The 27,998-nt window shown below is 43.0% G+C and overlaps 1 protein-coding gene across 1 annotated transcript in view; it reads left to right on the forward strand.

The window, feature by feature from the left end:
• Positions 1–27,617, forward strand: part of fgfrl1a (fibroblast growth factor receptor like 1a) — a 71,267-nt gene extending 43,650 nt beyond the window's left edge. The window contains exons 4-8 of the mRNA XM_061080291.1: positions 13,997–14,074; positions 19,655–19,942; positions 23,226–23,398; positions 23,492–23,672; positions 24,021–27,617. Coding sequence (XP_060936274.1) covers positions 13,997–14,074; positions 19,655–19,942; positions 23,226–23,398; positions 23,492–23,672; positions 24,021–24,451 — 1,151 coding nt within the window. The 3' untranslated portion in view covers positions 24,452–27,617. The remainder of the gene's footprint in view (positions 1–13,996; positions 14,075–19,654; positions 19,943–23,225; positions 23,399–23,491; positions 23,673–24,020) is intronic.
• The last annotated feature ends 381 nt before the right edge of the window (positions 27,618–27,998 follow it).

Here is a 27,998-nt window from a genome sequence, read left to right on the forward strand (position 1 = left end):
TACGAGCTCTGCTTTGCTCTCATAACTCAGGCCCTCCTCTACGGGTCGAGCCCCCCTGTTGGGAAATCACTGGTTTAAGGGGATGATAGAGTCATGCACACCTGGTGGACAGGTGCACAGCAGAATGACATCATGATGAAGTCGGATGTCAGTTATCTGTGGAAGAAACGGAAAAAACAAGGCATTGTTATAAAATTTGCCTTTAAAACCACGTCTGTTTAGTTCATTTAGATGTATACATGTGTGACCTTCATTGTGTGAAGCAATTCACTAATTCCCTCACGGTGTTTCCACTTCTGTGATCTCTGAGCCCCCCCACCTGTGTGCAGCGGACATGAAGTAATTCACTAATTCCCCCTGAATCATTTCTGTCCTTGAACGCATCACCTCCATCACGTCAGTCCGCCGGCTGGAGGCTGGAGGCTGAAGGCTGAAGGCTGTAGCTTTGCCAGATTCCTGTGCACAGTCCACATCCTTCCATTTGAGGGAAATCTCCGTCCGTGTTGCACGCTTGACCCCGTCTGCTCCATCGATGAAGTGTGAAGAGTGATGTAAAACAGCTACGTGAATGAGCACACCCGCTGCAGATGCAAAGATTAATGCACTTCCACAGGCACACACACACACACACACACACACACGTACATGTGCATCTGGAAAAGATGATGTGAGAGCAGAAGAAAGAGGAGGCAGCTGAGGAGGCTGCTTTACTTTCATACTCGGGCTTAAAACAACAAAATTAACTTGCGCTGATCCAGACATGTATTAACAACCACACAAAACCCAAAACCTGATCCCTCACTGTGTGTTTTCAGAACTCATAAACTCCGTCACTGTCTGACGTTTATGAGCGAGTGTGGAACCACTTGTTCCTCGTGCCTGTTTGGTATTTCATCGCTCTGCTGAAGTCTTTTGCTCGTACACAGTCCACGTTCGGAGCCAAAGGTTCTAGATATATTTTCACAGAACATTTTTCATGTCACTACCAAACTCAGGCCTGGTAGTTAAGCTTAACCTGAACGCCAAGGGGAACTAGCTCGTGCCTGGTCTGCAAATCTACCAGAGCTGTATTGCTGCTAAACGCTTATTAACACCTCGTAAAAACTGTGACACGTCGATCACACGTTTTTAATTTGTATAAGAAGGATATTGAATGAGGCGGATCTGTGTTTTGTCAGCTGGAGGCGACACAGATGAACTCTCTCTCTTCCTGTCACCGGTTCATTGAGGCAGCAGCTGAAAAAAAGATTTCAGAGTCAGGATCGGTTATGTAATAATTTATTGACCCGATAGAAAACAAATTCCTTCCTTCTGCGTCCTTGCAGTGAGGTTAGGGGCCGGGGCCGGCTGCTGGAAAGTAGATCTGTAATTAGTTTCTAACTCAAGGACAACTGAAGGACGAATCTCCTCACACACTTAAACGTGCCTGAAAAGAACGGCTATTGATAATGGATCCAACATTTCTTGATCGGTTTTATAATGTTTCATTTCATCCTGCGGGAAACTTTTATAGATTCAGGGTTTTGTAGCAATGTTCAACATATAGGAAGGAAGTCATTGTCATAAGAAGATATCGATTTCTCTTCCAATAATAGACACAATTCACTAAATATATGTGAATGACTAGCGGAAGAAAACAGAGCAAGCCCCAATGTTACTAATCTTACTTGAGCACAGCTGTCCAATCACAGCCTGGCGTCGGCCTGAGAGGTGTTTGGTTGCAGATTGGTCGGACGCAGCTGTGAGATCAACTAAGTGATTACAAGTCGGTTTAAGTAGTTTTACAGACTTGAGACTTAAGGTATCAGTTTTTCCCTCAACTGAAATGACAGATGTTTACGTTCCCTAACGACCGCAGCTTCACTGTCCACGGAGAGTGATGCTGATTGGATGAGACTAACTAAATGAATAAGTGATATTTAAATCTGATCATCAGACGCTGTAATCTCCTCTTCATCAGTTTTGTTCATGTGCTGCGGTTTAGTCTCTCCTGTGTCGTACGAGTAGCAGATCGTGATGAAGAGTCGATTCTGCTGCTTTACTTCTCTGACACTGTGGATGATGGAGTCGCTCACAAATGAAATATGGAGTAATTAAAGTAAGAGGATGTGGTCAGGGTGAGAAGAGAGAGATCAGTGTGCCGCAGCTGTACAATAGATCTATAGAAGTCCAGGGGTCTGGAACTATTTCCAGCCTTTGGGGTGTGGATTTTACTTCCTGGACCAGGATTTTATTGCTCAGCACTTTTAGCCAGAGCTCTGTTCCCTGTCTTAAATGAGTTACCTGGAAGGGAACTGGGAACATTTTTTCCTGCCTGACCTTCACCGTAAGCCGTACGTGCTCTCAAGAAAACGTAAGGATTACATTGTTGATGAGTAAAACAGAACAACGCCAGATGTTTGAGCTGTGATCGGACTATTATATCCTTCTTTTTCAATAAAAGCGCCTGTTTAAACGACCAGGACACTGAGCATGTGCTGTATGACTGATCACCTGCTGTCTTCATCCTGCACGAGACATTCAAACTGACGTATGTTTCATTTAAGCTGCATTTACGTTCAAAAAGAGATTCGTCTGTTTCAAATAATGTAACCGTCACCGCTCACATACTTTCATGCATCCCTTATGTTGGCATGGTAGAAATGCATCCACTAGAGGGCGTCGCAGAGTTGAGAGTTTCTGACAACAACAAACACGGAGGAGGTTTTTAATTATGTTCTTATTAAGACAAAGTGCCGGACGAAGTAATGTCATTTAAACGCCTGTGTTTTCTTATCAATGTGTAAAAGCTGCGTCTCAATTTGACACATTGTTCGGAGGCTGCACTCGAAGACAGATTGCGTAACAGTTGTGCAACTAGTTCCAATTCGAAGCCTCCGACAAATACAGCCAATGAATGGAACCTTCCACCCCCGAGCAGCGGAGGCTCCACCAGGTGGATCCTGCACAGCCCAACGTATCCCATGATTCATTGCACTTCTGTGACAAACTCAACTGAACAATTTTCAACGTTTTAAATCAAACCAAAGATCTTTTTCGTCCATAGCTGCGATTTGTAGAATGAGCGACTCTTGTCTCGTGTGTCAATGTTGGTATAAGTGTGTGAATGCAAGTGTCAAATGGCCCAATCTGTCTCGATTGCTGATTGTCTCCCTGTTCAAGATCTGGATTTAGTTCCGAACAAGATGAGTTTCCTTGTGTGTTTATTTTCAAACTGTCTTCCGGTTTGTTCGTGGACTCGCTGAGTGACTGACTCACGGCTGGAAAGACAAACTCAGACACTCTGCTGCCTGTTGGAGAGATATGATCAAGGCCAGAGTGAATGTAGCAGGTCTGACACATGCCAGATACACACAGACACACACACACACACACACTGCGGGTTAACGCAAGAGTGGAAAACAGCCCCTCTACCTTCCTCTAACGTATGACGCTACATTATTTTTTCCTGTGTGTGGACAGAGTGGAAACAGCAGGTTTCTCTCCATCATACACACACACACACACACGCACACACACACACACACACACACACACACACACACACGCGCACACACACACACACACACAGGTGGCTGTAATTAGTGTGCTGAGCCCATTCATGGCACAACATCAAACTGCGGTGTGTGTGTGTGTGTAAGCAGGGCTCTGTATTTCCCTAAAGCCCAACACACACACACACACACACACACATGTCCACACATTAATGGATGCATACACCCTCACTTTTTATTTGTCTTGTTCTCTCTTCAACGGGCGTACAAAAGGTTCCACCTGAAACTGTTTTTGTTTAGTCTGCAGTGAAACAGAGACGTGTTTGACTTGACTTCAGAATCGGACGGACTCAGTGTTTACCTCGGCAGGCCGGGAACACCGACAGCGAAGGTGGAGGGCAGAGGATTACCAGTTAGATAAGCCCGAAACGCTCGACATCTCCAGTCAACCTTAAGAATACACACGCTTGGTGTTGTGCTGCAGCGGTAAGCAGAACCTGTGCAGCTCCAGCCGCTGGGCACCAGGTTATAAAAGCAGTGATAATGCTGCTGATGAGGAAAAGCCTGGAGCGCTCTGTGGTCAGCGCTCCACAGTGATGACCAGGCCTGGCTCCGTCTCTTTGTTGTTCATCCTAACATGACCGGAGTTATCGAACGACAACAATGAGCCATTCTGTAATGAAACCGTGAGTGGGTTCAGCGTGCAAGTGAAAAAGAAAGTGAGAGCGAACGGGGAACATTGTTTCATTTGGCTGCGTCTTCAACAGTCAAGGTCTTGGACGGGTTTTTTAAGAAATTGGCGAAAGCGTTGACGGTTGAAACGTTGCCTCACTAAACACTGGCAGCAGAAAAAGAGAGGCAGTCATCACTCTGAATATTAAATGCTGCTTTTGTCCTCCAGTAGAACTCATGTACAGAATTCTCAGCTTCTACATTTGTTTTTCACCTGAGTGACAAGAAGCTTTAAAGGCGTTTTTATAATTTCAACTAAACTTAGTTCAGAATCTGCTTTGACAAACCTACACCGGGCTTCACAGTCAACTTTCAACTGTCAACATGATTCAATTGTAAATTAAAAGTGGCATGTTTTGTTCCATAAAGCAAAGTATGAATAAGTTAAATGACTCGATGAACACCTTGAACTGCTTACTCTTAGGATTGCGTGGTGGTGTGGAGGTTACCATTGAAGGTTTGAATCTCGTGATTTATTTGTGTAGTTTGCATGTTCTCCCCGTGTCTGTGTGTTTTCTACGGGTCCTCTGGCTTCTTCCCACAGTGCAAAGACATGCAGCTTAGTTTAATTGGAGACTCTAAATTAAAGGTAGAGGTGAACGTGAGTATTAATAATTGTTTGTCTCTATATGTTGAACCCTGCAGCTCACCCTGAGACCCTCAGTGGATGAGCAGTGTAGATAATTGATGCTTATTATCACCAAATTTTTATAACAGTCATCAGTCGATGAAAATCTGAGAGAAGGTCAGGAACATAACGATGCACGTTAACAGTCCAGCACTTGAAGAAAGTGATTTAATGTGATGTAAAACAGAGAAGCAGCAAATCCTCAGATCTGAAGAAGAAAAGCACAAGATGTTTGGCTGGAAAATTAGATATTTTGTTGCCAACTCACTTTAAATCAGTCACCTTGCAATCGTCTAACGATTCTGGCTATTTTTATAGGTCAGTTATTAAAGATTATTGTGCATCATCTTTTCTTACGTAACTGTCAGTTTTTCACATTTCACAGAACATTATAAATGACTGAGGATTTGGCCACATCAATCTTTTCTTATCTGTTAGTTCTTACCTAAACCAGCAAAGGGAGAAATAAACCACGTACACTGAACCAGATGTCGGTATGAAACACCGTCTGCGTAAATGCATGTGTGTCTATGTTTGTGTGTCTGTGTGTGTGTGTGTGTGTGTTTGATTTGCACATGTAGGTTTGTACCAAATAGGTCAGAAAGCTGGAAGCAATTCCCGGCCAAACGCTGACGTGTGTTCATCATATTTCAGAGAGGCCGAGCTCAGAATGCCACAACTTGTAATCACATTTGTAAATAGCATCGTAAAGTTGCACTCGTAAAAAGTTTGTTGTCCCGGCCCGGTCCAAGGGGGCCGAGGGAGGAGGAGGAGGAGGAGGAGGAGAAGGGGGGGTTGAATATTTGGAACAGAAAACACCATCAAGTATGTGTGTCTTTGTGTTTGTGTGTGTGTGTGTGTGTAATGACGAAGAGTAATGAGATCAAATGTTCCAGAAACATTTCAGAGCAAAAGATGTTTATGAGGTATGTTCAACCTTAGAAATTGGTTGCGAGTCTGTGTGTCTGTGTGTGTGTGTGTCTGTGTATGTTTGTGTGTGTATGTGTGTGTGTGTAGCTGTAGCTGTGATTCAAAGATTTTATGGTCACTGGAAAAAGTCATCGCCTCAAACACACGTCATTAGTGTGATCGGTGCCCACTAAATACTCCAGGTTCATACACACACACACACACACACCTACACACACACACACACACACACACACACATGCACACACATGTACAAGCTGTTAATCCGTCATGTAAGACCGTGTTGTCGCGAGTAGCCGTTAACTCTAGTGTACGATTGTCCGTTCCGTGGTTACAGATCATAAATCTCCCTGCGCTGTCGGCGTTTCTTCTCTCCAGCTCCGTTTCTTTTCATCTCTCTCCTGCTGCCTCTTGACCTCGGCTCCGAGTCGAGTCAGATCCCGTCTTGTTCGCTCTCTTTCTCCGTCGCAGCCCCTTTCAATGTCTCTCTCTCATGCTGTTAATTGAGGACTGTGTAGCAGCGCAAGTCATAATGGTTTCCATAAGGCTGCACAGCGTCTCCACAGGCCAGAGCGTAAATCACATTGACGTATGTGTGTGAGTGTGTGTGTGTGTGTGTGTGTGTGTGTGTGTGTGTGTGTGTGTGTGTGTGTGTGTGTGTGTGTGTGTGTGTGTGTGTGTGTGTGTGTGTGTGTGTGTGTGTGTGTGTGTGTGTGTGTGTGTGTGTGTGAGTGTAAGTGTGTGTGTGTGTGCTCTTGCATAAAGGTTACAGGAAAACGACTCCCCTGTAGGGACCAGAGAATTTAAAACCACAGTAAAATCGCGGGTGAAACTTTTGATTATTTTCATTGTCAGTTAATCTTTTGAAAAGTTCACCACTTGTATCGCACAATGCGAAGGTTCAACGCGGCCAGAAACATTAAACATGGAGGAGATCACAGAGGCGTTTTGCACGTGATGGTTATAAGATTCCTAGAGTCCGTCCTCACTCTGCTTCAATCACCCACAATAAAGTACAGTAATGTAAAACGCAGCAATTCTTACATTTGATCAATCTTTGCTCAATAAATAATGAAAGTCGTTGCCAGTGTTCCAGACAGTTACTTTTAAAATTGAGTAGTCAATCGTTCTACCCACAAATTACAACATCCTTGAGCACAGAGATCCCTTTTTGACCTTGGACCTAGTTTGAGAAAACACTTCAAGGAGCCACTTAGTGAGGTTTTCTGCTCTTGTAGCTGTATCCAGTGACCTTCATCATGTCCTAGTTTGCTTCTTTTTGGACGGATCTGTTGACACATGAGATCAACACAGTAGCTGCTCTGGTTTCATCCCGAAACGTTTAGGATTTCTCACGTTTGGACGGATCCTCTGAAGCTGTTTTCAGACATGATCTGAGGAGAAGGCTCACACAAGTGGGTCTCAACTTTCTCCAGAGATTTGACTTTGGATGTGTACGGTTCCTCTTTTTCATCTTAAGATATTTGGATTCTTTTAGTTTTTTCAGATTTTTGTATGTCAGGTTTTAGAAAGTTGAACAATACCAGTCGCTCTGGGTGAATCCTGAATCTCCTGCTGTATTCTCATGTGGGCTCATTCAAGCATTCTCCAGAGTTCAGGAGAAACTCCGGAGAAAGTCTGCAGCATTCTGACATTTTCTTGAGTCATCTTGAGTTCAGTGTATGTCTGAAAACAGCGTTTGAGACACATTTCCATTCACAGAATAAGTGCATTTGATCCAGTTGAAAACCCAAGAGAGAGCATTAACAAATTTGACTTTTTTGACCAATTCAGTTTGGTTTGTTAGAGCCTTAACTTACTGTTTTTACTGTTTGACTCACTGAAATATGACTAGCATCCTACAGATGGTTTCTTACCTTAAACCTTTTAATTTCTCTACAGTGGGGTCTCACTGAATCAAATTAATAAAAAAAACACTTTTACATTCATATCCGTGTGGGTTTCTGCTCTGCCCAGTCTGTCATCAGTGGTTTGGCTTGTTCCGAGCTGCATTAAACAGCTACTGTCCGTAGAGGATTACAGGAGCCGCGAGTTACATGTGAAACACGAGCCGCTCTGCAGACAGAAGGTTTCCACACAGCATCCACGGTATTACAAGTTGGATCAGGAGCCGCAGCTTGTAAATCTAATCGTTCATTACAATAACGCTGTGTGTTATGTTGCAATATGCAGAGAGAGAGAAGGAGGGAGAGAGAGAGAGAGAGACAGGGAGGGAGGTGTTGGGATGTCCCGCTCTTTATCCCGCCAGTTTCCAAAATGTGTCATCTCTCTCGTGCTGTTCCATCACCGGAGCACGAGGCATGAAGGAACCAGGCCACATGTGGTTTGGTTGTTTTCAGTTATAATTAGTTATAATGTGTGTTGCAGTCGGGAGGTCGAGGTTCTGACAGTTCAACCAAACTGCTGAAGGACAAATGATGTTTGTTCTGCTGCTTGTTACAGTCGATGGGTTTTTGGAGGAGGATGGATCCTCGAAGGAGGGGGGGGGTGGGGGGTTCCAAAGTTCATCTGTCTCATGCACACAGTCAGCATTTATCAGGTTGTCCTGCAGCCCAAGAGTAATCAGCCGTCTGTGTGGTCCTGTCAGAGGTCATAGGATCCTCTCACATCTCTCCACAAGTTTGAAAAAAGAAGTTAGACTTTTTTCAAATTGGAGTTGCTCCTCATTCAGTGATGATCATTGTGCTGGCTAATAATCTCAGGATAGAGTTACGCTGCAGCACATGGAAAAGTTTAAATGCACCGGTTAAAATTGAAAAATAATAATTTTTAGATAGCCATAGGGATTGTTATTTCTTCATAAAAGTTATTATTAAAACTTGCACAGACAAATCTGCTAATAGTTATGACACTTCAAAAACATCGATGAAACAGGCAGAAAAGAGTAAACGCCTAAAAAATGTGAGCTGCTAATCTGACCGCAATGTGAGACTGATTTCTCAAATTAAGTTTCCTATTTAGGTTGGAGAAGTAAATTGGAGTCAAATGAAAATCTGTTAAAATTTCAAATCATTTACATATCGCACATTTGGCTTGAACTTCAACTATGGTTAAATTAGCAACCAGATGTCAAAGCATTAAAAAGACTCAATTCATCTGTACTCTACCGAGAGCATAATCCAATAACTGAAATAATTATTAACAGAAATATACCATGATTATCATTACCAGCACTGATTAAGTATAAATTGATGATTTAGAAAAGGTCATGTTGATCTAGATACTTGTGAACAGATTATAAATGTGTTTTAAGAATCCAAATTTCAAGATAAAGCCAAATTAAACAGTAATTATCCGTTTTTGCCACGTCAAACTCCAATAGTGAAAAAAAGTTCACTTGTCACTGAAGTGTTTGTATTTGCAGCCAATGTTTTGTCACCATTAAGGCTCAAAATGTCTGTTCGCTATGTCCACAGCTCAAACACTGTCATGTTGAAGTAGAGACACTGGTCAGTGTTTGTAAGACCAACAGTAGTCCACTGGGTTCGTCAGACACATGAACTCACTGCTGGTTTTGGCTCCTGGGCTCCAACAATCAGTGGTCAGAAACATCTCAATCCCCCTCACACATGAGCTTTAACACAAACACACACAGAGAGAGGTTCTGTCCACATATCCAGTGTCTCTATATTAAAACCTGGAAGGACATGACCCTTTAGGAAAACACATACAGTAACACGCTGGACATTCGGGACTCGTATTTCTGAGCGTGTTCAGGTCCAATCACTGCTGTTTCTCTACAGACCTCAAAGTAAGTACAAGAAGGGGTTATACAAATATACACACACACACACACACACACACTCACACAAGGGGTACCCAGCCAGTGAATGTGTGAAATGTAGCACACTGTTCAACCACTTCCCCCCTGCAGATTAAAAGAGATAGGAATGAAAAACAAAAGAAAGAAAAACAGGCAGAAAATGAAAAAGTGAGGGATACAAAGCATGACTGTGGAGAAAGAGAGATAGAGAAATAAACAAACTTTGGTTTTAAAGTTTTAATTAAAATGGCTCTCAGTGGATTGTAAACCTTCACCAATACCCAATTGTCCTACACGTTATGTTCAAGTTCTTATAGTAGAGCAGTATAAAATAAAAAGGGAAGTGTTCCAGTAATATTTCATGGATTCACCCCTGAATCTTCATCTGCACTAAAATGTGAATGTGTTCTTCCTGGGCCCCCCCGCCCTCCACCAGGTTTGGTTGAAATCAGTTGAGTAGTTCCTGCTGACACACAAACCATCCAGGAGGGAACTTAGAGACAGAAGATTTTTTATTAACCCTTGATTTGGCCGTTTTTGTAGATTTGCTCCCAATGTTAGTTTTTTTTAAACATCTTTTTATTTGTTTTTTCATTCACATACAGCAATAACTCAAACATACAGTGTATACAAAAATTCTATGAGGTAGAAAATAGCAGTAGGATGTCCTACACGATGTATGATGATAACAACAATGTGCTTAAACTGAGCCAGAACGGCTTCTATGAACCACAATTAACCCTTGACCCTTCCCACCCACTGACAAGAAAAAAGTAAAATAATTGCATAATTAAACCATTACATACTTTACATTACATTAAAAAATAAATAAATAAATAAAATAAATAAAATACAAAAAATAAAATAAAATTTGTTGTTGAGATACTAGAGAGGGCTCCCAATGTTTTGCTCCACCTCTCCACAATATTTCATGGAAATCGGAAACCGGATCAGTAGTTCAGCAATCGTTTTAAATGTAAGCAAGAAAAATGCTAGTTAATATCTTTAAAATAATGATACTCGACACAAAGCTAATCATATTTTGTTGTTTTTATGAACAGTGCTGCATGTTCACATTAAAAAACATCCCACCTCTCCAAGAACTGTATAACTTTATGATGGTACACGTTGGTCAAAAGTAAAGACAAGAACTTGCAGCTTTGTAGACGACGGCAGAATCAGGACTGGGAGGAAAAGCACAAACCGTTCTTCAGTGCATCATGGGAGTTCGTCTGCTTTCCACATTCGTCTACAGCAACATAACTAAAAAATGCATCAGGGCTCATGTGAGTCAGCATTAATTTGAGGAGAGTTTTAAGCTGAAGCTTTAAGGGGGTGAAACATCAACCCCTTGCACCGCAGCCACGAAAAATGAAAAAACGTCTTTTCTATTTCGAGCAAATGTTTCTTGTGAGCAGAGCCGTGAAACCTGCGTAAAAACCTCACGCCAAAGGATCTGGCCGGACATGAGAAGGTGGAACGGGATCAGAACAAAAAACGTGTTTATTGAAAGCAGCTGAAGTCTGGACGGAGGAAAATGTTTTCTACTCCGTGTGAGTGTTCAACACGAAACAAACAGTGAAACATTAACTCCACCACCCCCCCCCCCATGACCGTGCACTGGAATAACAGAGCTGCAGAGAGGTGTGAAACCGACTCTTGCTGGCTGAGATGTTTTCTGGATGTCGAGCGTTGTTGACAGACGTGTGATTTCACAGTGAAATACGCTGTTTGAGTTTTACTCACTGAAGGTTTTAAAAGGTGTCACATCCCATAACATTAAAAATAATGTATATATAGAGGAGCAGGTTTTTGAGGCCGGAGTCTGAGGTGACAAAGTCGTACTTGGTGTTAATGACGCCCGACCACACGCGCTGATCTCGCTCTCTCGCTCTCTCTCTCTCCGCTCTCTGAACATCATTTGGATGAAAGCTTCTTCTTCTGGTCACGGCCGAGGTGACAATGGAGGAGTCAGCTGGTCGTCTGTGTGACATCACGTGTTAACAGCCGGATCTGAACTCTGTTTGGACATCAATAAGCCGGCGGTCACAACTGTTGGTCTGATCAGTCGCTCGTCTTTGAAACGCCGTCGGTTCTGTTTATGGTTTTTTCATGGGAGGCCCCTCTTCAACACCGCTCCTCATATTACAGATCTGAAAATGTCAGTGAAAACTTGAGACAAAACTTCAGCCACATTTCTCTGAACATGTAGAGTAAGGTGCTGAACGTGTTGGGAGATGTTTTCCTCCTCAGTGGAAATAGTAGCTCTGCATTGGAATATCAAAAAATGAGAATATAACAATCCTCTGGATTTATGACCAAGGACAAATATAATCTTTACTATATCTCAAAAGCATTTATCTGGTAATTTCACTCTTTAAATTCATCTATTTGTGTAGTTTATATTATTTTATCAGGCTGATTTGTCTCTGGATCACCATATAGAGCTGCTAATACATAGACGGTTAAAGTATGTTTTGAATTTAGAAAATACTTTGATGCTGTAGATTTGTTGGCTGCATTGTATATGGACAGTGGAAGTGGTCCAACCGCCCCCCCCCTTTCCAAATCAGGTTTACAGGCTCACACCATTCCTGAGTAGGGGGGTGTGGTGAGGGGGTTTACCCCGCTAGCTTCCAAACGGTGTACCCCCCCCTTCAGATGAGACCCCCGCGCACCTTGGCTTCAAACGCGCGGCCCTTTCTCAGAACAGCCTGCATGTGGCAGGAAGGAGGGATGAAGGGGGGGGGGGGGGGCGACTCGGAGGGAGGGAAGGAGGAGTGAAGCTGGACGGGAATACCAGCACCTCAAGTTACCATGTAGTTAAATAACGCCAGGAATTCATATCTCACACACACACACACACGCGCGGCCTCCCAGCTATTAATACCAGCCCCGGCGATGCAGGTCATGCTCCGTATTTTCATTTCAAATGCGTCTTTCTTTCCATCGTCCACATGGTGACGCATTAACGGCTCGGAGCTTTCAGGTGGTCTCTGCTCCGTGCATCAAGCATGATAAACAGATTCATCTCATGTTACACCAGCTCGCTCTCCCTGTGCTTTCTGCAGGTGGTCCCAGTCCGTTTCTCTTCATTTCTATGACCATGAGGTTTTGGTTGAAGTCTCAGGTTCAAGCCAAGTTAACTGCACCCCCCACCCACCCACCGACCCACCCCCCATGTATTATGACAGATCTGACGTTGCACTGTATGAGTCCTCCCCAGCTTCCTGTTACAGGGCCCCTCGGATACATTGGTTCCATCTTCGAGTGGAGCCTAAAGCAGGAAGGTCCAGACAGATGTTTGCATCTTTTTCTTAATCAGTGGAAATGGTGATGGTCGGAAAACTGTGATTAACAGAAATGTGATCCTGGAGAACGATATTTAGACGAGTGAAGGTTTTCAAAACAGAATTTCTTCTCTGTACCGTGTTGTTTTTCCTATGAAGGTAATTTTGGAAAGAATCTAATAATTGTTCCTCTTTTTAGACATTCAAGACAAAATATTTACTCGTAGGCCTGAGTCAGGGAGTTGTATGAATTTAAAAACAAGGGATTTGCAGCAGCGCCAAGTCTTTCCACACATTTACTGATTCATATTATTTGTCATTTGATTTTGTTGGTTTGACAAGAAGTGTGATTCTGGTTTATTACTGAGAAGTTTGAGATGCATGTTGAGCAGTTTTCTGGCTGCAAAGTAAGTCTGAACTCTAATGAGGTGCAGAAATTGTCACATGTTTTCAGTTTTGCTTCACATTTTACTTTTCGACCTTTAGCTTCAGGTGCATTGAATTCCTTATATCTTCCTTCCAGCCTCCTAGTAAAGTGTTTGGAAAATGTCCAAGTGAGTCCATAAAAGACACAGACGAAGACGTGAACTTGGAAAGACGAGATTCTAAAGGGCTCGGTGAGGTCGGACAATTTCCAGACCTTATAGTCCAGATATTTTTCCAAAGCTCAGGCTTCAGTCGCCACTCGGCCTGATTTTCTAACCACTCATCCACCTGTCATTCCCTACTCGTGAGGGGTATTTACGTCCCCACTTCCCTGACCTCTATCAGTCTGCCTCCAATTTGCAACTTCTTCAAATCGATGGTGAACGAACTACATCGTGACCTCGCATTAAAACGGCTACATCTACGTATAAAACCACCGTCAGCCGCTGATAGAAAACAGACAAATTCCTCCTGACTCCCATCCACCCCCGAGGCTTCGTGTCAACCCCTCAGTGCGTAGCTCAGTCTGTGTGTTGCACATCATTCATGCTTATCGTGAGCTCACTGGAGCAGCAGATGGGTGCAGAAATCATCAACCCATCAAAGACCATTCAGCACAATTAAAGTTCAAGGGAATATTTCTTCTTCCTGCGTCAGAACTCTTTCTTCCACGCTGCGTTTTATTCATAACTTTTTTGTCTTCCTTCGCCAGATGACTCCGGCTCGAGAGGCGGAGCAGCGACGGCCAATGGTGACGGAGAACACGGCCCGGAGCTTGCCGGGAAACTGGGTAAGCAATCTCACACGTACAGGAAGGAAGCCTGGAGGGGACACTTGGGATAGCGGAGAGTGTGTGACTTTTAAAGGAATACAGTAGCAGACTGAACAATAAACACCTTGCAAACTGTCCGAGCCAAGAAGGTGAGGGTGTATACGTCCACACACACACACACACACACACACACTCAAACTCAAGCCCATTCAATATGGATTTTTGAAGCTATACCACTATTAAGAATTAAAATGTTCCAACAGCGATATATTGGTCTATAAAGTGTCAATGAATCCTCGGATGTTGTTATCAAACCTTTATGACAAAGAAATGTATTTGAGGCTTGATAATTTACAGTTTACCTACAAACTATTATATAAACTATAAACTATAAACTTTATATATATAACTATATATAAACAAATTATTAATAACTATAGACAACACAAAAACAACCAAACAAATAGAACTTGAATTGGGCAAAAACAAATATTTTGGCATAAAATGCATCTTTTTCTGCATTTTCTATTCTGCAAAATAAGTTTTCATATCGGCAAAGATAAATGCAAATACCGACATGTCTCTGAAAGGATTGTATCGTTCAACCGATACGTCGATCAGGGTCTAGTTCTTATCTCCATTGAGGTCCTAGACATTAAAATTCACTTCATGATGTAACTTCTAATGCAAAGACCCACACAAGTTCTCCCCTCAACTACACGAGTCAACATGAGCCAGAGTTACCTCACTTTAATATCTCCATAATCTCAGTGTCTGAATATAAAGTTGGGAATCACAAGTGTCTCTCTCCCTCTCTCCCTCTCTCTCTCTCTCTCACACACACACACACACACACACTCTGTTTCACTCTATCTCTCCCTGGCACCCTGATCAAAGTCGGCATATCGGAGGGTGAGTAGTATTTTTACACTGTGAAGTGTGGCGTTGAAGCGGCCCCTGAGACCCAGAACAAGCCTGCCCTTTCGCCCGCTCTGCCTCTCACCTCCTCCCCTCTCTGCTCTCTCCTAGCTCTTAACTTTCTCAGTTTGCCTTCACTTCTCCTCCCTCTGTTTTTCTTTCTCTCCGTGCCCCCTCTTTTACCCTCACTTTGTTTTATTGTCTTAACTCTTTCTCTTTGTTCTCAATTTTTCTGCCATCACTCCCGTTTTTATTTCGTCGGCTTTTCAGCAATCCGTCAGCCGTGCGTGTGTTTTAACCTCCACGCGAACTTCGCCCTCTCTCTCTCTCTCTCTCTCTCTCTCTCTCTCTCTCTCTCTCTCTCTCTCTCTCTCTCTCTCTCTCTCTCTCGCTCCCTCCATCTGTTTTCTCCTCTACCTCTGTTTGATTTGGTTTCGGCGTAGACGTTATAAATCAGCTCATTTCAATTGCGCCTCACTGTATTTTGCTAGTCTCATCTTTATCCAATCCACCTCAGATCAGATCAGATTCACTTTGCTCCGGCTGCTCACGTCCTCATTTCTGTTTCAACCAAGTGCAGTTGAATTTATGTCGAGACAGTGAGCCGCTGCCAAAACATTAAACTATTAATCTCTGCGTTTTGCTGTATTGATGCATTTGACTCCAGTTCAGCAGTAGTCCAGTAGCTTTTTCTCAAGACTCACGCAGGACAAAGGTGAGACTTAAAAGCCTTTGGGGTATGTTTTCTCTGTCAGCCGGCCCAGCTTCGGGTCGGAGCTATATTCCGCTGAGCAATGCAGCCGTAGTAAAACCTCCGGACCCGAGCGCACAGAGCCGTCACATAACTCTTCCCCGTGTTTGTTTACCCAGAGCTGGAATAATAACTGTGTCCAAAGAAACAAACGCAACTGCAGTAGTTTCAGGGTGATTTATCGCCCCGGGTGATGGCTATCTGCTGTGGCTTGAACATGAGGGCTGTAAAAATCAAGCGCTCCTGTGAATGATTTCCTCTCCTCCCTCCCTGCAGGAGAGTTTCTTTTCCCCTCTTTGATGTGTTTTCACTGCTCGTTGATTGTCGGACTTCTTTTAGAGAGCGATGTGTGTGTGTGTGTGTGTGTGTGTGTGTGTGAATAGATGCATGGGGTTATTGTCTGACTGTTTGATTTCTTTGTGAGGAGGAATATGTGTCCGTGAATGGCTTGAAGGGATCAAGTCGTGCAACAGTATGGACGGATGTGGTTGTTTGAATGCGTGTACGAGGTTAACTGGCGGCTTTGTGTTTTGTGAGAAAGAGTTTGCGTGGGTGAAAGGAGGTTTGGGTGTGATGCCAGTCGCTGTCTGGCTTTGTGCGACTTGTGCACAGAGTCGTGAGCGGATATTTACGGTGATGTTACATAGCTGTGGGTTCCACACTGAGCTTCCACGGCGGAACGATTTGAAGTTCAAATGTGTGGCTTTTTTTAATGAGCAGCAGAAGCATACAAACCCGGGGGCCAAGAGGTGCAGGATCAGTGGAAAATAACAAATCTGCTGTGTCTATATTTGTGCGTGTGAGTGTGATCATTATTTTGCTCCATGCTGTCCAAGAGGGACCTTGTGTCATTATTTAGCAGCCAACAGTGAAGTCCCGTCGTCACATACTGTGGACATTTTTGGTCACATACTGAAAAATGTATTGACATTTCACGTAATATTTTAAATTTATCTGTTAATAAGATGGAGCATATCTGACGTGAAGCCTTGGATTTTTGTCCAGCGTCATCTTGGTCTTTTGAAACCATATTTGGAGGAGCATGGGTGCGTGGAGGGAAGGGGGGGGGGAGGTAGAGCTGGGCGACATGGAAACAAATATTTTCAAGATATTTTTTTGGAATATCAGTCGATATACGAACTGATACTCACATGGAATATTCACCATCTAATCCTATATTCTAAAATCAAATCAAATTTCAAATATTTTTTTATTTGTATAGCCCATATTCACAAATCACAATTAGTCTCATAGGGCTTTAACAAGGTGTGACATCCTCTGTACTTAACCCTCAACAAGATTAAGGAAAAACAAAACACTTTTAACTAGAGAAAAAGAAGGTAGAAACCTCAGAGAGAGCCACATGTGACGGATCCCTCTCCCAGGACGGAGAGAAGTGCAATAGATGCCACGTGTAATGGAGAGCAAGGAAGGAATGTTTGTCAGTAATGGTCGAGTATCTGAGTAGACATATTGTATATCGGGGTTATCGGTGTAGAGAGAGGTGAGCGGCTGAAAAATCCTGTGTCTTTCTGTTCTTCTTCTCCTCCTTCTTAGTGTGTTTTTTCTCTGTCTTCTCCTGCTTCTTCTTCTCTTTCAGATCCTTCTCTTCTTGCTTTTTGTCTCTCTTCTCCTGCTTCTTCTTCTCTTTCAGCTCCTTCTCCACTCTCTTGTCTTCCTCCTTCTGAGCTTTTCTTTCATCCTTTCTTCTTCTGGCCTTGTCGCTGTCTGACATGAGGGCCAGCTCCTGAAAAGACAGAGATGACACGTGTTTCATTATTTTCTCTCTAAATCTGAAACAAACTCACAATCCAAGTTATTGTTGAAATAAAATTGAGCTGATCAGGTCACTTACCTGAAGCATAATAGACTTCCCTGTGAGGAACTTAATATCCTCCTCCATCTTCTGAACTTTGATTTGTGAGTCTTCCTGCAAATTGAGCAACTTCTTATCTGTGGCTTTAACCTGATTCTTCAGCTCCTTGATTTTTTGAAGGAAGCTCTCTTTCTCCACCTGCTCACTACTCTGGGGATTCTTCAGATTGTTGACCTTTACGTCCCAGTCAGTCTGACTCTGATGGATCTGAGTCTGCATGGCCATGAGTTTCTCCAAGAGCTCAACATTCATATGCAAGTCTTTCTGCACATTGAGCCACTTCTCCTCTGTGGCTCCAACCAGATTCTCCAGCTCCTGGATTTTTTGAAGGCAGATATTTTCCTCCGACTGTTCACTCCTGAGCTCATCCCCCAGAGCGTTGACTTTCGGCTCCAAGTCAGTCTCACTCTGATGGATCTGAGTCTGCATGGTCTTCAGTTTCTCCAACAGCTCAACATTCTTTTGCACGTCCTTCTGCACATTGAGCAACTTGTCCTGTGGAGCTTTAACCAGACTCTCCAGCTCCTTGATTCTTTGAACGCAGACATCTTTTTCCAACCACTCACTCCATAGCTGATTCTCCAGAGAGTTGATTTGAAGGAGGTAGTCAACCTTGTTCTGCAGGATTTCAATTTGCATGGTCTTCAGTTTGGCCATGAGCTCATCATTCTTAACGACCAGCGTGGTCTTTTCACTTTCGAAATTGACCACTAGCTCATCTTTTTCCCAGGTGAAATCCTCAACCTTTATCTTGTACTCCATCAACTCCTCTTGTATCTTCTGCATGTCAACCTGCTGCTCCTTGGGGAGATTGTTAAGGAACTCTATAGACTCAGACTCGTCTCCTTGCATCGCCTTGGCATTCTTCAATTCCCTCTCCAATGACACAATCCCAGCCTGCATCCGTGTCTTGTTTTCATTCAGTCTCCTCTCCCTGCTGTTCTTCTGGATCTTCCTGCGTCCCGGTCCCATATTCTGAAACTCTGTTGATTAATCAAGTCTTTGTTGCAGTTGTTCTGTCGCAGGCTCTTATCTCAGTACTTTCTCTTCCTCAGTCAGTTAAGTATGATTGTTGGCTTCAGAGCCTTTGATCTCTTTGATCTTTGCTACAATGTGGCTGATACATGGAAACATGAATGACTCCCAAATCATTTGATGTAAACACTTCATGTCTTTTTAGATGTATATTTAACTATATAACAAAGAGCAGGGGTGCGTTTGGATCAACATGGCCCTGTCCACTCTCTAGAATCTAGATAGGAGACTCTTGTCTTGCGACACACTCAGAGATTTGAGTGTGCACATGCTTTGCTTCTCATTCAAATAAACTGGTGTAGTGCCCGTTCTAACCATGTCTGTCTGAATTGGGGTTGTCTGCTTGGCCTGTGTTAATTAGCTGGTTGCAGTTTTCTTTGTGAACCGAATACAAATCAGTGGTTATTGCCCTTGTCGCGAACTTGCTGTTGCGATTGACGTAAACAACTGTTTATTGCTGCAAATTGTGGACAATTGTTTAGCTATTGAATAGAGTAAAATCTGTAATAATCAAATAAAAGCATTGTCTCTACAAAATGCTAATAAAATGTTAATTTATCTTGTATCGAAAACAATGTCTAGGAAATGTAAAAGTTAAATAATCTGAAACACAGGAGGCTTGAAACATGCGTGAACCGTCCCATCGTGTCACTGCCTCTTCACATGATGGAGCTTTGATCGCTTGTTACGTCCAATAAAAGTGTCAAATAAGAATCTTGTGAATTCCTTTGCCAGTCGTTGTTCTTTCTCTGCTCTGAAGAACAGAACTGTGCTTGTAAATATAAAACTGCTCTTTAAACCATTTATATTTCTTCTCCTGCTCCCTCTGTTCTCTCCTTTTCTTCTCTTCTCTTTTACGCATCTGCATCAGCTCAGTGGCCGAAAGAGGGGATTTTTTTGTCGTTGATATTCTAACTTTATGCTCCAAGCAGCTAATAACTGTCAAACTTATTTTACAATAAAAGATCTGTGGTCAGTGTTTCAATTCTTCTCCCGTGTCCCTCTTTCCCTCATTCAGTGCGTCCACGTTTCACCCAGCCGGCAAAGATGAGGAAGCGTGTGATCGCTCGCCCGGTGGGCAGCTCGGTGCGTCTGAAGTGCACGGCCAGCGGGAACCCTCGGCCCGACATCGTCTGGCTGAAGGACAGTCGGCCGCTGGCGGAAGAAGACGGCGGGAAAGACGGGAAGAAGAAGAGGTGGACTCTGAGTTTGAAGAACCTGACCCCGGAGAACAGCGGCAAATACACCTGCCACGTCTCCAACCGAGCAGGAGAGATCAACGCCACCTACAAAGTGGAAGTCATACGTGAGTCCACCATGATTTATAAGCATCATTTATAGGGTCAGTCCATTAAATAACCATTTCTCTGTATTTCAGAGAGAAGAACTCACAAATATAGAAGTTAATAGAAATGGTCCATTCATATTCACATTTATATTCCCGTCCACTGTGTTATATGTCCAATGCTCCAGCAAGCTTTTGGAAAAGATCTAAATTAAGATGTTTGCGTCTATCCAAAAACTTCATTATATCAATTTCCCTTAAAACATGAAGCAAAAATGTTCTTCCTCACCCCTAAAGTGTGACTTACTCATAGCTCCATTTTGATTACATGCAGTTAAATCTCCAATAAGACGTCATAATGAGATTAAACATATGTACATACATACACATCATTTGACTAAAGTTAAAAGCAGATAACAGGCAAAATGGTTATTGTCTGTAGTCGATCATTTCAGCTCTACCATTGAAACATCCTGAAAATGTGCGTGTAAGATTGTGAATGATGTGGAGCATGTGGTCACTTCATGTCGTGACATATCGGAAAGTACATTCTTGGAATTGTGGTGCGTGAGTTGCGAAGTGTCCCGGCTGGCACATGATACACTGTGTCTCTCACCCAAACAATAACATACTGTACACTACTGTGAACACAGGATGTAGATTGTTGTTTGACAGAGAGGCCTGCCGGACCTAATTGCAGGGTTCTGTTTCCATTCTCACTCACAATACAGTGATTATGTAAAAACGTCTAAGATCATATGGTGGAGGGCCCCATCATTAACTTTTCAGCCGTTGAAATGATTTGTTGGCAAAGTGATGCGTCTTTGTGCTCAGAAAAGAGCTGAGTTTAGATTTCCTTCTGGTTTGAAGAGAAAAAGACTTGAAGACAATGGTCAGTCATCAGTTTTCTTACTCCATCAAATACTACACATGGAAAGTCTTGACTCAGACTCACAAATCTGTTGTGGAAATTACACCACCGTTGTTTTTCCTGGTTGTTTATTCCGTAAAAATTCCAGTTTTCATATCAGCGCATATTAACAAACACTGATGCCTATAAAAGGCTCAAACCTGCCATTATTATCAGCAACCAATGATTCTGCCGGGCTCTTGTGTCAACAACGATTTTAAACTACGATCCTAAACGCTCAAGTGCTCAAGGTTTTGTCGTAGAACCACCGTCCCGACCTCAACCTGTGACCTGTGCCCCAAGCGCATAAGGTTAAAAATATAGAGGTTTTAAATAGTTTTTATAAGTCTTCTTTTGCATCAGTGGCATTTATCGATCTCCACCAGTCTCTGTCAATTAACATCATTGGAGTGAGTGTGGAATTTGGAGCTGGATCAACCAGCTGCAGTTTCTCTCTAAAGAAAGACCTGCTTCTACTGTTCAGAGCAGAATGTGAGTGTTTTTCGATGTGTTCGCGTTGGAAAACTGCAAAACCTGTTTCTTTTACGCTGGTTGATTTAATGTTGAGGTGTTTGGTGGAGTGTTGGCGTTGAAGTTTCTGTGTGTGTGTGTGTGTGTGTGCGTGTGTCTGTGTGTGTGTGTGTGTTCTGAACTGTAGGTTATTGTGTGTTACAGCTCTGTGGAGAGAATCAAACTTCCCTGACTCTCACTTTACTCACCACATCTGCTGTACATTAAACTACAGCTGTAGTCTTTCCTCAAAGACATTCATGCACACACACACACACACACACACACACACACACACACACACACACACACACACACACACACACACAGGGATTAAATCAATCTGCTGCTCGCTTATGTCAAATGTGATATTTTCTCTATCAGTCGAGATCTACTCAGCTGTCAATCATTCACTGCTGTTAGAGAGAAAACTATAAATAATGGAGTTCAGGAGAAAACCTGAGAGGCTCTTACGAAACATAATAAATCCAAAAATACAGTTGAACGACATGCACGGAATTCTTAAATAGAATAAGTTATCAGATGGTGGTGAATGGGTTTGCACCTGGTTAAGCGGCACACACATATGAGATTTAGATCATGTTTGGATTAAATAAATGAAATGCAAGTTATTCAGCTGCACCATTCTGAATTACAGGAAACACTGAGAGAAACTAGCTCATGTAATTGTGTTTTCTATGTTTGAACCAACTCTGAGGATAATGGGAGTCCCATGTCTCTGGCAGCTTCAACTGGAAGGTTAGAGGCTGAAAAAGTTTGGGAATCCGTGTTCTAAAGAATTTATTTACTACTAAAAATAAAAATCATTGCCCAAAGTCGTCACATAAACTTTTGCTTTTCACTTTCCCCTCTGCCTTAGTGACTTTCCGTGTTGTTTTCATGTGGGGTATGGTAACCATGTCAACCAGAACAACAAAGAAAACCAAGCAAGCGCTGCAAAATGTTAAACCTGCAACTTTTCTCCGTCACCTTTTTCCTCCTCCTTCAGTCACTGACACTTTAGAAACTGTTCTCTCCAGCTTCATGAATTCATCCTCTAACAAAACCCAAACTGAAGATTAACCTTTTAACTTCTGCTCAAGACCAGGTTGAAAACAGCTGCTGAAAAAGAGAAAAATCGTGTGAATTCTCTCGTGTTATGTCCCCGTGAGATTGCATGAACAGATTCTGAGGAGGAGACCATTGAAAGTCTCGGGCAGGTGTGTTTATTCTGAGAGAGAAAAGGCGGCGCTGAAGATAAGGGATCTGTTTGTGTGTCTTCAGCTGAGACGGAGGATGTGGTGCTTGAATGCAGCAGATACTGTTCAAATAATGCTTTCAAAACATATCACATTCTCTCAGCACCACAGTGTGTTTCACTCGGTTCAAATACGTTGAGTAAACAGAGTAAAGTCTTTCCTCTCTGTGATTTTAATTATGATCACAGCTGAAATCGACAAGTTTAAGTATACAACAATAAACCCGCCTCTTTAAGTTAACACTCTGGAGACTGAGACCCACAGTTTTCCAGTTTTTTATAGAAATCTTATTGAAGAAACTGAAAAATCTAGTGAATTTTTGGTTTTTCAAGGATTAGGAAATTGCTCAATTTACTGCTTTCCTGTTGCAACAGAGATAAACGAAGCCTTTAATCTTAATGCAAACAAATCACAATAGCTTCTGATGGTTTACTTACCAACCCGATGGATAAAGGTAGTGTTGGAACCACTTGTATTACTCCACCCTCTGATGCATTATAAGGACAATATTGCAGGAAGTGTCTGTGAATACTGGACAGATGCTCCACATGCAGCACAGTCTCCAGTCTAGAAAAATTTAATTAATATTCTTCTTTCTTTCCCTCTGTGTGTGTGTGTCTTGCAGAGCGTACCAACTCTAAACCCATCCTGACCGGCACTCACCCTGTCAACACCACCGTGGACTACGGAGGAACCACGTCGTTCCAGTGCAAAGTCCGCAGTGACGTCAAGCCGGTCATCCAGTGGCTGAAAAGAGTCGAGGCCGGGGACGAGAACAAATTCAACTCCACCATAGAGGTACGAGCACCGGCTGCCCAAAAAAAACACTGCAACAGGTTACCTGTAATCTGAGTGAATGAATCAATGCATTTGTTTGCTTTTCTTTCAAAGGTTGGAGACCATCGCTTTGTGGTGCTGCCGACAGGAGAGGTGTGGTCGCGCCCGGATGGCTCTTACCTCAACAAGCTGCTGATAACCAGAGCCAAGGAGGAGGACGCTGGCATGTACATCTGCCTGGGAGCCAACACCATGGGCTACAGCTTCAGGAGCGCTTACCTCACCGTGCTACCAGGTCAGAGGAAGAACCAGACAAGATAACATCAAAGTGTATTTATTCCTCTGGTTTAAAACACCAGAGCGGAAGATGGTTGACCAGCGGGTTTGAATAGGGGCAGAGAACTTAGTTTTCTTTAAACCATCGTTACTAATGTGAAGGCAGGATACATTATATTTTCTTATTCTTGGCAAAATAACAAATAATTGCCGTGTTGCCAGCAGCTGTAGAATCAGCTGCTGGCAACGAAAATAATCTTGAATTGGAGACGGTGACAACAGCAAACAAATGAGCTAAAATATGGTAAATATAAGTTAAGCAGCAAGTTCACACAAAAATATTAATTCCTATTTTCCTCTTTCACAGATCTGAAGCCCCAACTCAACTCTGTCATCACGGCGACCTCCCCAGGCCTCCCCTGGCCCGTCATTATTGGAATACCCGCAGGCGTCGCCTTCATCCTAGGCACCGCCCTCCTCTGGTTCTGCCAATCAAAACGCACCTGCTCCTCCTCCTCCTCCCCGTCTTCCTCCTCCGCTCTGCCCGCCCCCCAGCGTCTACCGGCGGCCAATCGCGAGCGAGCCTGCCCGACGCTGCCCGCCCAGCCGTCCAACGGGGATAAAGATTCCGTTTCGTACGAGGACTACGTCGCCCATCAGCAGCTGCTCCAGGCTCAGGGGGGGGCGCCGGCGGCTCCGAAGGTCTACCCCAAGATCTACACGGATATTCACACGCACACGCATTCGCACGTGGACGGGAAAGTGCACCAGCACCAGCACATTCACTACCAGTGTTAGCAGCGAGGCTACGGCAGCGAGCGTTGGGTGTTTTTCACCTTCAACTCTCGGGTGAGCATGTTCCTGTGCATGCAGACTCCCACAGTCCACACTAACTGCTGACGTGCACGGAAAAACCACATGCAAAGAGACACGGGATCCCGCATTTCTTCCTCACTTTGCTGCAGCCGTGGACTCGAGACACAAACGATGAAGAATGTAAAGAGAGAACACAAAGATCTTTATTTTTGAACCACATCATCGCAGAGAAAAAACCCAAAGAACCTGTTTGAATCGAACCTCCTGTGGATTAGAGCCTCCTGTGTAAATGTATAAATCTCTCACCGTGTTGCTCAAAGGCCTCATGAGGCAACAGGGAACTCACAGTTTTTTTACAGCAAACCAGCAATTTATCTGCCTCTGTTCTTTCAGTACAACCACAACCTCCTCAGTATGATCACAGCTCACTGTTCACTACCAGCCTCCAAATATAGCTACTCGTGTATATAGTGGAATATGATTATACGGCTTTTAGCATGCTACGTCGTTCCTGGATAATCTATAAAGAACATATAGCATGTGTGTAATGTAATAGCGTAGCTTCAGAGTATATCGGCCCGACTGAGCCATAAGAACCAGGACTGGAGACTGACTCCTCAGAGCCCGCACCCCCAGCAGAGATCAGGCCACCGGGTTTTCCTTCAGGCCGACAGCTGCTCTCATAAGTGTTCCAGCTTCTATCTGCTGGAAAAGAGCTGATTTCAATCTCTCTGCAGCTACGATGGGATTTCTGCTAAAACCAGGGACCCCCTCTCCCGACAGCGGTTGCGGAAGTAATCATTAGATCTCTCCAGACTCTCGATAAGTCCTTTCCGCCCCCTTTTCTACTTCCTGCAGAATGGTGGCATTTCCTGTTTGCATTGTCTCCCTTAGCGGATTGTGTTTGATGCTTGCAGACTTGCGAGAGGGGTTTGAAGGATATCGGCTCTCGTCGTGTGTCATAGGCACAAAGGGATCATCCACGAGGCCTCGGTGTAAAAACGCTGCCTCCGGAGAATTGCTTCCAGATTTCCCGGCTCACACTCGGCTCTGTGGATAAATCACAGGTCCTTGTTAATCTGCTATATGGTTTAGAGGGCTCGAAAAAAAGAAAAGCGACTTAAACTATGTAACTCGAGGATGAGACTTGCAAACGTCATCTCTTCAGGCACCTCACAGGTCGAGCTGTTCTTCAGACTATCTGTAGCTGAGTGTCTTCACATTTCATAAACCTGTCTGGTAGATCTTTTATTCAGTCGTCTGTAGAGTTGACGCTCACTTTACAAACTTCTACAAATATCTCAACATTTAGATTTTCTCTTTATCTGAGTACAATTGGATCACCATGGTTTCATATTCACTCAATTCCAAAGCTCCGACACTGCCAGAGGTTTCGAGTTCACTTATTGAAATACCTGAACCTCTTTCAAACTGAACTGACTCAGCTTGATTGATTTTTCCCTCCTTAAACGTTTATTGCAACTTTTTAAAAAGGTGCATTCTTCGACATATTGAATTTTCAACTGCAGTGCCTTCAATAACCCTGATGACCCAAATGTTATCATCAACACCTTACAAATACTTTAAAGGTAAAATAATGCTGTATAACTGGTAACTTAACTGACTTTCAGTTTAGTTTTCATTACATTTAGAGCCGCGGTAGCACATTTATAAACTCGTCTTTACCACTAATTTCACAAACTTTACACAAAAATATTTTTCATCAATATCCATTAATTATTTGCTTTTAAATTGGGGAAAATATCCCAAAACATGATGAAAAGTGAAAAACGTCCCCGGTGGAGGTTAACAAACCCCCTCAGTCCACAGCCATCCACACCAGACTTGCTCTTTCTCAGGTTTCCATCTCCTCGTTCCTGTGTGTTCGTGAATCTGACCACTAAATGAAAACTGTGTAAAACGATACGCTGTGATAAGATTTAGCTCTCAGCTGTTTTACGTTACAGGTTTCTCTCACTCAGAAGTGAGGCAGCTGCGCAGAGACGTTTTAATAAGATACAAAATGTGGGGAAATGTAGAAATGTACTGTATATATGTGAAATATGAAAGAAGCTGTAGGCTCGTTATGTAGTTTTATATATTTGTACTGTATTTAGTAAACAGCAGGCGTTCTCCAGGACGTCTGAAGTACAACAGTGAGAACTTTAAACAGCCATGTGACAGGAAGTGATCTATTGAAATCACCTGGTTGCACATGGGATCGTTTTCTTCAGCATATATTTTTGCACATAAATCTTTAAACTCAAATACAGAAATGTACAAGTGTATGAATATGGATAAATAAATATACGCCCATTTTGTTAAAATAATGCTCACAGAGGTACGTTTTGAAGTTGCCCTCAAGAAAATTAGTTTGATACCTGTGGAGTTCTCGATGTGATTGTACTGACAGACATGTTTTTTTTTAATAAAGTAAACTCAGCCCACAGATAATCTAGACATAAACTGTACGACAGGTAACATTAACAGCATCTCATGCATTTCAAATCTGAACCTAAGTCCTGCTCTCGTACTGAGAAGTCCACGCTCCTGAATGAAGATAAGAATAAACCCAGATGTTATTGGAAGGATGAAAACGTCACTCATTTCTTCCATTGTTCTCATGTTACATGTTCAAACCTGTGAGTTTGATGTGTCAAAGCTAAGGGACTGCCAACAGACAGACTGTATGTACGTGCACCTACCACTAGTATGTAAATGAACCGGCATTAGTGTGGAAATTAAAATATCAGATCATTAGAGTAAATGCTTCTGACCATAAAGTAGCTCGGCACATGAAACATTGTTAACGCTAAATTGTCTCAACGTTCAAAAAGGTTTGTGCTTCTTATAAGTGTGCGTCTAATTTATTCTCTTCAAATCATGTTTGTTATTTTTCATATAATTGGGCATTATACTGCATGAGTGGATTTTGTGTTATAGTCATAATGTAAGCTATGTAGCGAACGCCATGTTCATGTCATTGTAAGATACTGTATTTATATATGCCGACAGAATATACAAAATTTTATCGATAATCTTTGTATCGACAATCTTGTACAGTCCCGTCATCGTCATTTAGGATACATAAATGATTTTCTCCCTTTGTAATCACGTTACTGGTGCCATTAAAAAAAAATAACTAAAACCTCTGGGAGTCGTTCTTCTTTTACTTCTCGACGTCCCAGATCTGTCTGCCTCGCGGCTTGAATTCTCCGTCACGCAGACACAGACGTGGATTCCAGCCGCGTGCAGCTCACCCCACCACAGCACCATGGGAGCGTCTCTGAGCGAATGTCCCGCTCTAAATAGCTGTAGCCCTTCAATTGTGAGAGCTGCAGCCGGCGTTCGACCTGTCAACATGTCTGTCGAGAGAGATGACAGATGGACAAGCGTTGCGTGCAGACGGAGGGTGTGAAGGCCCAGTGTCTCTCTCTCTGTGTGTGTGTGTGTGTGTGTGTGTGTGACTCACTTTAGGAGAGGAGGATGATGAAAGAAAAAAGTCTGTTGGATGGAGGAAGGCAGCAAG

The sequence above is a fragment of the Limanda limanda genome, chromosome 10 (genome assembly GCF_963576545.1).
Source record: "Limanda limanda chromosome 10, fLimLim1.1, whole genome shotgun sequence".
NCBI classification, from domain to species: domain Eukaryota; kingdom Metazoa; phylum Chordata; class Actinopteri; order Pleuronectiformes; family Pleuronectidae; genus Limanda; species Limanda limanda.